General features: G+C 35.6%; 1 protein-coding gene across 2 annotated transcripts in view; it reads right to left on the reverse strand.

The window, feature by feature from the left end:
- The window catches only part of TMPRSS15 (transmembrane serine protease 15), a 128,790-nt gene that overhangs the window by 68,932 nt on the left and 46,744 nt on the right, over window positions 1-13,114 (reverse strand). For both annotated transcript variants that reach the window (XM_008520245.2, XM_070597419.1), the window contains 3 exons: window positions 6,405-6,510; window positions 5,740-5,890; window positions 3,599-3,734 (listed from right to left, as the gene is read on the reverse strand). In XM_008520245.2, the coding sequence (XP_008518467.2) occupies window positions 3,599-3,734; window positions 5,740-5,890; window positions 6,405-6,510 (393 nt within the window). The remainder of the gene's footprint in view (window positions 1-3,598; window positions 3,735-5,739; window positions 5,891-6,404; window positions 6,511-13,114) is intronic.

The following is a 13,114-nucleotide window of genomic DNA, read 5'->3' on the forward strand; positions in this document are numbered from 1 at the left end:
TTCAAATTTTCATTCATTGTGGCCTAAATTTTATTTGTAATTAACAGAAATATAGCCAATGATAGCTCTAATAAATAAGCTATTAGCTTTAAAGGTAAAAAAGATGAGAACAAAATAGAATAGCAATAAAAAATACATTGAGACAGGAGCATACGAGTATTGAGAGGAGCATAATTTTTTTAGGGATTTGAATATCAACTCATACCGATGATACAAGAGACAAGCAACTCTACTGGAATATGGCCACCAATTACAAGAGAGGTTGGTAGGTTCTAAGTCATTTCTACATGAAGAACTAAAAGTAGACTATTTAGCTCTAAGTATAATGTCATGCCTATGAAACTCCAAATTAACTTTTATTTTGTCGTTGGAAATGGAAAATGGCCTATCAAGGGTCAAATAGAGCAAAACTGTGGAAATAAAGAATGACTATTATAATAGCTAAAACCGTAGCTTGTTTTTTTCTTTCTTAACTAGTTTTAATAGTCAAAGAAATAAGTTAGGAGGCTGAAATGCGGCTTTCTTTTTGTATATACCTATTTTATTTAGTAGGTATCTAGTCAAGAATTATCCCAATTGTGTTGCAAATTGGCATGATATTTGTATACTGGAAAGTTTCCTTTTTTAAAGTGTTCTCAATACAGTCCCCACATTTAAGTTATTTGTGCTGGTGTCGCAGGGCAGCAATCCTAGAACTGATGCTGCAGTAAGTGACGGAAGTCACAAAATTATGAAAACTGAGCTTATATTTCCCCAAACTAGGCTCAGTGTGATCCGTAGACACAAGGGGGGAAACTGACCTTTGCTAGTCAGTTACTTGTCTGGGCTCATTTTCTTATTTAAATGCTCTATAAGAGCCAAAGAAAGGCTATTAGCCAGTCAGCCATGGTTTCCTTTTATTTCTGCTTAAACAAATCAGTGATCTGGAACCAGAAAAGCTCTGCTCAAATAAGAATTTCACTGAACCAATTGCACATGGCATTAGAATGAAATTGTTCAGAATGCATTTGATGGTAATTAACATTTTCTGCTGTGCTAAATATTGCCCTGAAGTGAACCATTTGGAAACTGGAACAAATATATTCTGGGCAAATTCTAAAGTTTATATTTTAAAATCAGATGGGTTATTCCAGCGTTATAATTTCCCTATTGTTAAAATAACGTAGGAGAACATGCTTCCTTGACATTGAGGGATTATGCTTTTCTCTTTCTGACTGGAATAGAAATGAGGACTGTATGGGTTTTACAGATAAAAATTTAGTATGGGAAATCATATTTAAACCTTTATTTATATGTATGATATTATGTGCAAAATTATCTCAAATTTTCTATTTTACATAATGATAAGATTTTGCTACTTTTAAAACATCAAGCCTGTGAAACTGGTTACTTCCACTTAGAAAATTTTTCTTCTTGACCACTTACTGATGAATGGGGGGATATGCTGGCAGGAAAGATTATGAAGAAAATCTATCGTTTAAAATGATTGCAATAACAAAATAGCAAGATGTTGCTAATATCTGGTATTCATGGGAATTATTTACCAAACAAGCAGTGATTTTAATGATTATGGTTTTTTTTGCATGAAAATCTTTTATAAAATAGACAAATGTTTTTGTGCACCTACACAAAATGAAGGAGACAATTATTTTTAAACAATGCCCCAAATCCCAAATTATTGCATTCCCGTTGGTATTTTCTCCATCCCAATCCCCACCATCGTTTTCAAGCTTTAGTTCTGGTATAAAAATTTTCTTTGATAAAAATAAAGAGAGAGAGATAGAGGCTTAGTTCGTATCTAACAATGTTCATTGATCATCTATTTATATGATGTTAAGAACCAGTAAGACACGGGCAAAGCGAAGTGAATTAGACTCAGAGTTTGATCTTAAGAAATTCACTTCTTGCCACAGTTTCGTGGCCACTATTACACGAGAATGTTCAGTACTTTCCTGCTTTTGTTTCAATTTTATGAGCGTCATTCTGTCGCTTAATCTTAATATTGCCTTAAAGCTTTCTCTAGTTCATGCTCTCTTCTTCCAAGTCCTCTGTCACTTACTTCTCTCATTTATTATTTTTAGGGGCATATAGTTGCATATTGCTTTTAGTATTTATTTATATGCATTATATTTATTTATTTTTCCATGTGTCAATGATTATTGCCACATCTTACATTTCTTATGCAGTGCTTTGTACATACTAGATATCTATAAAATTTGAATGAATGTTTGAAATCTTGAGGAATTTATGTATAACCCATATAAACATCTAAACATGTTAATACACAAGATGCTAATTATAAAATTATATAAACCTTTTGGTTGGCTGTAAGTACAAATTCAATATGGCACCAATATGACAATATAATTCTATCCTCATCCTAACGGCAGCTCATTTGTTGCATGTTCTCAAACACCAGTCATTTATCTTTAGAGCTTTTGAGTTGTTTAAGCCACTCAGCTGAAAAGTCTGCTTTTATTTTTTAGCTTAAGGATTGGAAGCAGGAAAATATATAGTTTTGGAAATAAAACCAAATTTGAATAGGTCCAGCAAATTGATTTGCTGACGTAAACATGGGAGAAGTTTCAGGTGTGCTTGGAAGGAAATGGGAAATTGAAAAAGTGCTCTGTTTGTGGGTTCAGATCCACAACAGAACAAAAACATCCAGAAGGTTTGACACAAGCAAACCTGTAGAGCTAGATCAGCTTCCAAGCAACATAATCCAAAGACAAATGGGATGTTTTTGCATCAAAACTACAATGTAGTGAAAACATCCCAATAGAAGGACAATAGGTGTTTGATAACATTTATCATTATATGCTGTTTTTTTTCTGTGAAATCCCATAGTCTGAAAGTGGTATGAAGTCATTATCTCCTTTGACATGGATAAAATAAATGGTAATGTCACTTTTACTTCTGAAATGTGGTGTTTCCATTTTGACTCAAGAGCACAGGTAGACACAGGCTCTATTTTATTCTTTTGAGTTAAAGATCCCAGATCCCGTAGGACCTGGAAAGCCGGTCACTGCTCAACTGCAGCTCATTAGTGGCTCCATGAGGGGAGCACATTGCAAGACCTCACAAATGCACCATTTCAGGATAAAATATTTTGTGTGATCCAGGTCTGTATATTCAAAGTCCAGGCCCAATGATTACTATCAAATTATTCTGGAAATGGGCTCAGTAAGTTTCAAACTTAATCAAACTCCTCCTGAGAGCCTAACATCACTCCTTAAGGAGGCTATGAGATTCTTAAGGCTGCTTCCCAAAAGACTATAGGCCATGCCACACTGCCAGTACAGCGTTAGTTTGTATTCTAGTGAAAACAAAATGGAAATCAGTATCTGCATTATTTTTAAAAATGAAAAGATACTAAAATTATCATAAATATGATGCATAGCAAAGTACTAAGTGATTTTCTTTGTGAATTCATGTATAACATATAATATTTTGCTGGCTTCAATTTTACTTATATTTTAAAGTCTTTGATTTTCAGTGAAAAAATAATATTTGGCAGAAATAAAAAGTGAGCCAAATAAAGACCTACCTGATAATATTAATGACTTAATTAGGGAAAATGCACGCTAAGGTTACTTACTAGGAAGTTCTGGTGGAGGAGTTGGGACCAAAGTTGGTTCTGGATAAAGACTCACATTGCAAATCCCATTTGTTAGGCTAATGTCATCCAATGCTATGTCGCTCAGGAGCTGGTTCTTAAAAGCATTAAAAGCAACCTGTAATTCAGAGAGGCATATGAAATGATTCTCCTCTAATCTTCTCTGACTTGATTCTTCTTGTGGCCCAACAGTCTCCAGAGAATCAACATTGCCATCTCCAAATACAGGAGGACAAGTTAATGCATAGGGAAACATTGCTGGATCATGCTTTTCAAGGTCCTTCTGCTGAACCTAACTCTCTTACTATATGTTCATACTAGTCTAAATTTTCGTAAGTGTCTTCCTTCTGAGTTAGACAATATTGTCACAGTTACTCTCTCTCTAGGTCTTTCTCTTTCACTATATTGTCATACTCCATTGTACTCTGGGATGCATACACACCATCTGGCAGGGAGAACAACCTTTTCCCAGATTCTTCTCTCAATAATATTAGAAATACAGGTAGCTGTCTGCCTTCTTAGAGCATATAACCCCTGAAGGGAAGACAGACTGATTAGATAATTTAACTGGGAGAAGAAGGGAACAAGAGAAAATATGAGTATGATATGATCATTTGGGGCCAGCTGGAACAGTTCACCCAGGGAGCTGGGGTGAGATTCTTGTGAGGGTGATGTGCAGAGGACGCAGACCCAGGCTTGGGAGAAAGGTCCTGTGGTCAAATGAAACATAGTAAATTCTTAGGGACAGTGGGCATTTTAGCTGGATTTTCGTGGATCCTCTGTTCTGTAGGAGAGGAAAGACATAAACTAAATACCTGCTCTAGGCTATTTGCTATGCTAGGCACATTTACACATTATCTCATTTAATTTTTCCCACACTACTCTATAGTCATCCATTCACTCATTTGTTCATTCATTCCACCCACTTCATGGTAAGCACTATTCCAAATCAGGATTATTTTCTCCCTTTCATGCATGCCCAAGCGGAATTTCAAAGACACTAAAGTCACTTGTTCAAGATTTCTCAACAAAGTGGCAAAGCCAAGTGCAAATATTTCTAGAACTCAACACTTTCACTCTGCCTGATGAGCTAACTTTGAAAAAGTGGATGCAATTTTATTACTTTAGAAAAAACCTCAGTGAGTTGAGCCAGATTTGGCCACTGTAATACTAATTTCCCTGCTTCTGTCATCTCTGTTCTCTTAACATTCCATTTTCCTTTACCTTCCCTTGAATTATCAAAAACGAAGATGGAGAAGAAAACTTCACAGAATTGAAGGATAGAATCAGAAGAAAAAAAGGGAAAAAGGAAGGAAGGAAAGAAAGAAAGGTGGGAGAAATACAGATGACGGTCATTGATTACTGCCTGCCTTACAGCAAGTCATGAGAAAGAGCTAAAGCCTTCACTGAAGACAATGTCTATCCAAATATGCATCTTCTGAAAGTTTATACTCTCTTGTCTGAAATTATCCAATTAAAATATTGTTAATTTGGTCAAACTATTAGCTTATATTATCCTAGATTTCAATTTCAATCACTCTTAGGAAGAGAACACATTAAGCTGTTACCTAAAAAATTAATTCCCCCTAATGTGAAATAAATGATCAGAGACTTCCAATGATACATCTTATAGAATTTGTTTCTAAAGGAAATATATGGAGATTAAGTTAGAGTGGGGCAGGGTGGATGGATACTGGTGGACATGGACGTTCTAAGAGGAGCAGATAATTTCCTAGAAATGTATGGGGTTGATCCAGGTGGTATTTGTAAAATGTTGGAAGTCCTAGTTAGGCAGGGGACATGGGAAGACATGGTGGCTTGTGCAAGAAAGTTGCTCAATAAAGCTGAAATATCCTGCAACGTTTCTATGGATTTTATGGCTCATTATAAGTGTACTTTCATGTAGTAAATTGTTATTCCATAAGTGGTTTTTAATAAGTCAATGAATAAATGAAAATAGAGGCACTCAAAGACAAAAAAAAGGAAGTAGATTAGGAAAGTAGAGAAAGTGACTTGGCTATATTCAGAAAATAATTTTTTTCACCATATATCATAAACTCTAATTGTATCATCATTTTTAGAATACAAATACATGACTATAAATAACAAAGTATTTTGCCAACCTTAAATTCCACAGTTTCATTTAAAGTAACTTGTCCATAATTCCATGTTTCTCCATAATTTCCTTCCTTTTGGAAAATCATCTTCTCCATGTTTTGGTCACTGCTGATATTAATGCTTAACTTATAGACATTTTCACCATACATGTAATACCTGGTTTGGAAACAAGCAAAAATGATTGTATTCCTACAACATTAGAATAAACGCATTTTAAGGTTCTTCTAAATCCTTTACTGCCTTTGATATGCCTCCTTTTCCCTTGCATGAGGGACTTGCTAGAGAAGGCACAGGCAGTCACCCAGCATTTTACTACAGTCATGTACCACATAACAAGGTTTTGTTGGTCAAGGATGGACCACATACATGATGGTGGACTCGTAAAATTAGTGCATACAGCCTACGTCTATAGTAGACTATACCACCTAGGTTTGTGTAAGTACACTGTATGATGTTCACAAAATGACAAAATTGCCTAACTGATGCATTTCTTAGAACATATCCTTGTCTTAGGTGACAAATGACTGTACTTTACTTTATCAATTGGAAAAGTAACGGCAAATGTATTAAAACTTGGGACAACATCTTAGTGAAAGCTGAGGCTGGCACTGGGAGAAAGGCAATGTTATTCCTTAAATAATATGATATTTAACATGTATCTACAACATACCAGAAACTAAGGCAAACTGGTTCCAAAGTAGGATCTAAAGGGAGACTTAAAAGTCCTACTCTTTCTCGTCTCCCTCCTGGTCCAGTTGGGGTGGAAATGTAAAATCCTGTAAAAACAACAAAAAACTTTTACTTCACTTAAATATTAGCATTTTCATTGTGAATATACCATTCAAAATCAGAAAAGAACAACTTTAAGATGAAAATATAAGGAAACATATCGAGGTGCAGTGAAAAGGTGATAAGACAGGAACCCAGAAGGCACTATCTCTGCCAAAACAAATTGCTATTTAGGAAAATTACTTCTCAGCTTGGGACCTCTCAATTCATAAAAAAAGAGCCTTGAACTGGAATATTACTAAGGATATATCAAATTCTTACTTATTATGAGTCCACATGATTGTTTCATCATATTATCATACCCAAATACCACAGTAATTCTCATTTACTAGAATGTTTTGATTAATTCACTTCTTTAGAGACAATCAGTTCATGAGGGTATTTAGATATGCTGGTTGCCTAACATGGTATATGCAAGTATTCAAATACAAATCTGAAGGCAAAGATAAGAGTTTCAAAGACTGTCAGTTTTTATTCCATCGACTATACTGCATTTCTTTACATAAAAAGCTACCTGATTTTCTACCATGATGGTTTCATCTTTCATATTCCTTTGAATGATAACTAATCCTATCACATAGGAGCAGGTAGCATGCAAATCTACATAAAATCTTTCTAAATAACCCAAGCCACCGCACAAAGTGCTCTCTGGTCTGGAATTCATTATAATTTAAATTTATTTTGAGTTTTCACTTCACATACTATAACAAAAACCAGGAATCATGTAACAAAACATAATATGAAGCAAATGAAATATTGGGTAAATCTAACTTTGTTTGAATATAATTCTTTATGAAGTGCTAAAATTTAGTGTTTATTTAAAATCAAGCATCTTCTCGCCTGTTCTTTCCAATGGAATATTTTATAGGCAATGTTGCATATAAAATTCAAACTCATTCATTTATAACCCACAGAGTAAGGAGAAGGTATAAAGAAATGTGCTGGTGGAAATGCCAATAGATACATCAATGCATATTTAAATCAGTGAAGCAAAGATTATTCAGAATAAATGAGTATTTTATCAAGGTGAAATCATGATCAAATATCTTAAATGTAGTATATGCACATTCATTGGTTTTACATTACAAAATGTAAAATGGAAATGAATGCATTTTTAATATTATTAATTAATAAATATTTTTAACACATTACTTAGATTTTATATAATGCTGTAATATTTCAGGATTACTTATTTTAGCTATATAGTTAGCGCTCAATCATTCAACCTAATAAAAAATATCCAATCTCTACATGCCCAACTCCATAACCCTTTGGAGTTGACCTTACTTTTAGTTGCTCAGAATATAGTTGGAGAGGAAATAATTAAAATAACACTGAATGCCATGAATAAGTACTGAAATGATTAACCTATTCAGAAGTATTTCTAGTTAGCTGCTATTATATAATATGGGCTCGTATTATATAATATGAGCACGAAGTGTGTTCCATGACTAGGAAATAGATCCAGGCCTCGGTGGTGAGAGCACTGAATCTTAACCACTAGACCATCAGGGCTGGCTTCAACCCTTTTCCCATCTCTATTTCCTGCTAAACCAAGTACAAATCACTCTGATGTCTGCACTATGACTTCAATATCACTTTGCAGCTGTAGTTCTTATAATTCACCTATTTACATGCGGCACTTCTACAAAATTAGGTTATTTTAATTTTTCAGTATTCAGAAATTTTATAACTTTTGGAGTCTTTTTTTTTTTTTCTATTTTCCTGTCTTTCCACTTTCCCTTCACATTGTACCTGTCAAATCCTGCTAATTCTTTGAGGTTATTTAATTCAAATTGCCATCTCCTTCGGAAAGCTTCTGTTGGTCTTCCCAATCGGATGTGACCACCCCTTCTTTTGAATTCTCAGTTGCACGTGTACTTCCCTGATGTCACTTATAAATTCTGTTGTGTATTATATTTATGTTCATATGCGGCTTTTTAAACTTGCTAGAACTTTGGGAAAAAGAAAGGCACTAGGTATATTTTTGAATTCTCTATATGGATTAACTGAGTGCTGTTTGCTAAATTCATGTTACACTAATTTGACTCGCTCTTACACTTTTAAATTTATTAACGTAATACACAGAAGGAATGATTAAATGGATATTTGCCACAACCACATGGGAATTTATATGGTCAAATGACAATGTATTTTAAAATCCTTCAACTTTCTTGAAACGTGTTTGAGAACTCTTGGAATTGACATCAAAGTCAGCTTAAGAGCCTGAAAATTGAATACCTTTTGCTAATTAAGCACACAGTGACTCTCTTCCCTAAGCCATCAGGATTTTCTTACAACTACCTTCTATCTCTTTTTTCTGCTTATTTCTCCACGAACTGAGCATAACCTCCCCCAACCCAACACTTAAATTAAAGAAAAAAACTGCTGGACATGTCCTGATACTAATGTAGAGACAGCAGCAACTGGAAAGAAGGCAGAATTTTCTGCAAACTCAGAGATCTCTCACAAGAAGAAAACAGATTGATTTAAATAACTTTGTAAGTTGTGACTGCATATGTAAAATCAACTGAATCTAGTAGATAAATATTGAAAGTTTTAAACTGGAGAATGGTCCAAATTCAGTCAGATTCTATTAATGCTAGAAAGAAATATTATTCTTTAAAATTCAACATCATGGGAAACATATGGAAGTAAAGATGGTATTACTTTGAAAGCACTAACATTATACTTATTTTATAAAAGTTTGCATGCTAAATGAAACGTAGATACCTAAAAGACTTAACAAACGTTTGAAAATTGAGCAATCTAACTATTTTCCTCCCCAGCATACTACTTAGAATAAGACCACAGCCGATTTGTGTCTGTTGAATACTTTCGTGGCATGAAAAGAAAACTAGTTATAATACCTAACTTTTTTCGTTTTTTGAGGAAGGTTAGCCCTGAGCTAACATCTGCCACCAATCCTCCTCTTTTTGCTGAGGAATACTGGCCCTGAGCTATCATCTGTGCTCATCTTCCTCTACTTTATACGTGGGACGCCTGCCACAGCATGGCTTGACAAGTGATGCCATGTCCGCACCGGGATCTGAACTGGCGAACCCTGGGCCTCCAAAGCAGAACGTGCGAACTTAACTGCTGCCACCCTGGGCCAGCCCCAATACCTAACTTCTTAAAGATATGCTGTTTTTTGGTGAGGAACATTGGCCCTGAGCTAACATCTATTGCCAATCTTCCTCTTTTTTCTCTACCAAAGCCCTAGTACATGGTTGTATATCTTAATTGTAAGTCTTCTAATTCTTCTACGTGAGATGCCACCACAGCATGGCCTGATGAGTGGTGTGTAGGTCCACTCCCAGGATCCAACCCAGCAAACCCTGTCCTCCAAAGTGGAGCAGGCAAACCTAACCACTACGCTGCCAGGCTGGCCCCTAACACCTAACTTTTACATAACATTTTTCGTGTGCCAGCCATTTTTCTGTTGTTTTTAAACATAATAATCAATTTAATGTTCATAATATGCCTCTAAAGTCAGGTTAATTATCATCAACTCCACTTGCCAGATGAGGGAAGTGAGGCAGAGAGAGAGAGGATAGATAACTTGCCTAAATGGCAGAGCTGAGATTGAAACCCAGCTAGGACTTCAGGGTCTCTATTATAATGCTCTTTCCTACTGCGCTGTGCTAATCTCCAAACTTTAGAAACAATTAGGATTTCATTGAGAAAGGCCAACAATGAAGCACTTCCTTTGGTCTGTCTAGTTCTTTGGTGACCTCTACATTTCTGAAGTCTGCACATGTTACTAACCTCATTTTCCCCGATTATTATGAACAAATGGGCCACTTCTGAGCACCCAAAGATGCTGCCCAGCATCAGCGTCATCATCTCTACCAATTCCCTTTGCTTCTAATGAGGTACAGAGGAGCTCTGAGCTTTGACAGCGCAGAGATTTAGGAGCTGGTGCTCCACCAGGAGAGAGTTCTTCAGAAGAACTCAAAAAATGAAGGGGCTTAGATGTTCTTCCCTAAAGCAATGTTAATTCAAAGTTTATCTGTTTCATTTAGACTTTCCAGTCATTTAAAATGAAGGCAAAGAACAAAAAATCCCCTGCATGGATAAGAGGAACAGCGGGAGAGATTTAATTCTCATCCATTTCAGAGGGAGGATGATCTGACACATAAAAAAGCAGGTTGGAAGAAAAATGCCCCTCGGAGGGGAAGGACCGTTAGATTATGAAATCACTGGTATGAGAGTTGGAGAGGACCTATGAAGTCCTATCATCCATTCTCATTACACCGCTGCCTCTGGTGGGCTCTGAACTGCTCTGACTTGTCTCATTTGAAATAACTCCTGCCACACGACTTTCTCCCGAGACTCTATTTCCGACCCAACTATTTAAAACCTCTACCTGACATTCGACCTGTTTTACTTTGGTCAGTTTCATCTTATTTCTTCAGTTATTTAATCTGTTGGCAAGCTGAAACCATTTTTCTCCTGTAATGTACTTATATTCTTCAAATATCAGTGGAATTATTTTATCTCTTATTATGATGACATAAAAGTAGAAAAATGATAATTTGAACGTCAAAGATCTCAACTACATAAAAGGTATCTGTCATAGTCAATGGATATAAATGCTTTCTGCACTCTCCTCTAACTACTCTTGTCCAAATATGGTAGGGACATTTTTTTATTTCAATAAAGGAAGAAAGTGGTCAAATTATTTGACTGTTTTAGGCCAGGCTTCTTTCAAGGGTTGAGGTCATTATCACTTATGGGTTAGTCTTCAGCTGTGCAGATTACTAATTTATCCACAGAGGATCAGGCCATGAGAAGTAATTTATTCAAAGAAGAATAATTATGTATGAGACTATATGTGTCATAATTTCTAATACTAAACATGTCTGGTCTAATGCGACTGGCCATCTACACAGTGCACATTTTTGTCCATAGGTCCACCGTGGTAACTAATTTAACAGGATCCTGTTTACCTTCAGATTATATTCAGAATCTGACCTTTTCACCACATTGCTCCCACTGATCTGAGAGTCCCATGATCTCTTCTCTGGGTTGGGCGATAGCCTTCCACTGGTCTCCCTGACTACACTCTTGCCCATCCACAAACATCCACCAGTCAGTGTGAATCCCATCACTCCTATGCTCAAGAACCTCCAATAGCCCCTGATTTCACTGAGAAAAAAAGTCAAAGCCGTAGAAAGTCCGTTATTACCTGGACACTAATGGGGCTATTTACTCCACTCCAGCAATCCTGGCTTCCTGACTTTTCTTCAAGTATGCCCAGTTTAGAGCCTTTGCTCTGCTTGTTCCCTCTGTCTGGAACAATCCATATGTCTACCTCTTTCAACTCCTTAAAGTTTTGATTCAAATGTTACTTCTTCAATAAGCCCTAATCTGATCCCCTTTTAATTTGCAACAGCACCTCAACACCTGCCCTTCCTATCGCCCTCACCAAGCTCTATATTTTCCCAGAGTATGCATTTACATTTAACACACACTGAAAATGTCATTACTTATCATATTTATTGCTTATTTTCTGTTTTTTTCCCCTAAAATATGTGTTGCATGAAAGCAGAAAATCTGACATATTTTTTACAGATATATTCTGAGGGCCTTGAATAGAGCCTGGGGATCAAAATACTTCTTGAATCAAGGAGTGAAAGAATAACTTGAATGGAGCTTTTAGTGATGACTATGGAACTAGATTAAAGGTAGTTTTTAGTAATAAATATTTTGACCAAGTTGAAATAGTATGCTGAACCATATTTTGTTATTCTAGAGATGCCATTGTCTAAAGAACCAGGATTAACCAGGTACATTTCTACTCTGAAAAAATTAACTCTTCAATGTCTTCTTACTAGATGTCATTCACAATTGACATTAAATCAGTCATTTACTTTTCTGGTTATAAAAATGAGACTATTGATTTTTCTAATAGAAGTGGCCATTAATAATAAATTATAATGCACATGTGCTCAGATTGTTTTTACATTATAAACAATTTCATTCAGCCAGTAACTCACTTATTCAGAAATGGCTTATTGATTCAAAGTTGTAGATATTCATTCATATATTCAAAAATAATTTTACATGTTAGTTAGATTCAGCCACTGAGAATGCACTAAGAATTCAAAGATGAAAAGACAAGGTTCTTGTTCATGAAGAGAATACTGTGGTGGAAAAAAAATAAGTAAGGAAGGAAATATAATGTCACATGATAAGATAAATAAAAGAGGTGCTTATAATGCTTAAAGGAAAGGAAAGTTACAACCTGGAGTTCTGGACAGACTTCCTAGAAGTGATAATATATGGTCTGCGTCCTCAAGACCTAGAACCACGCCTGGTAAGAGGAAGATTTTAATATGTGCCTTTTGAATAGAATCATATTCTCATCAGTAACCTATCAACGAGTCATATTGTAGGATGGATTTTGTCTAAGAAAATGATCTAAATGCACAAATTTCCATTCTGTCCTTTTTGTAATTTTCCTTACTTTGTAAGATCCACATTATTTCTAGATCTGTAACTCTCTACGCAGTGATTACATTGGGTATTATGATACATGCTTCCAAGGTGTTCATGAGTGTTCTTCCCACTATGAGTTCCATATCT

The sequence above is a fragment of the Equus przewalskii genome, chromosome 27 (genome assembly GCF_037783145.1).
Source record: "Equus przewalskii isolate Varuska chromosome 27, EquPr2, whole genome shotgun sequence".
Classification (NCBI taxonomy): Eukaryota; Metazoa; Chordata; class Mammalia; order Perissodactyla; family Equidae; genus Equus; species Equus przewalskii.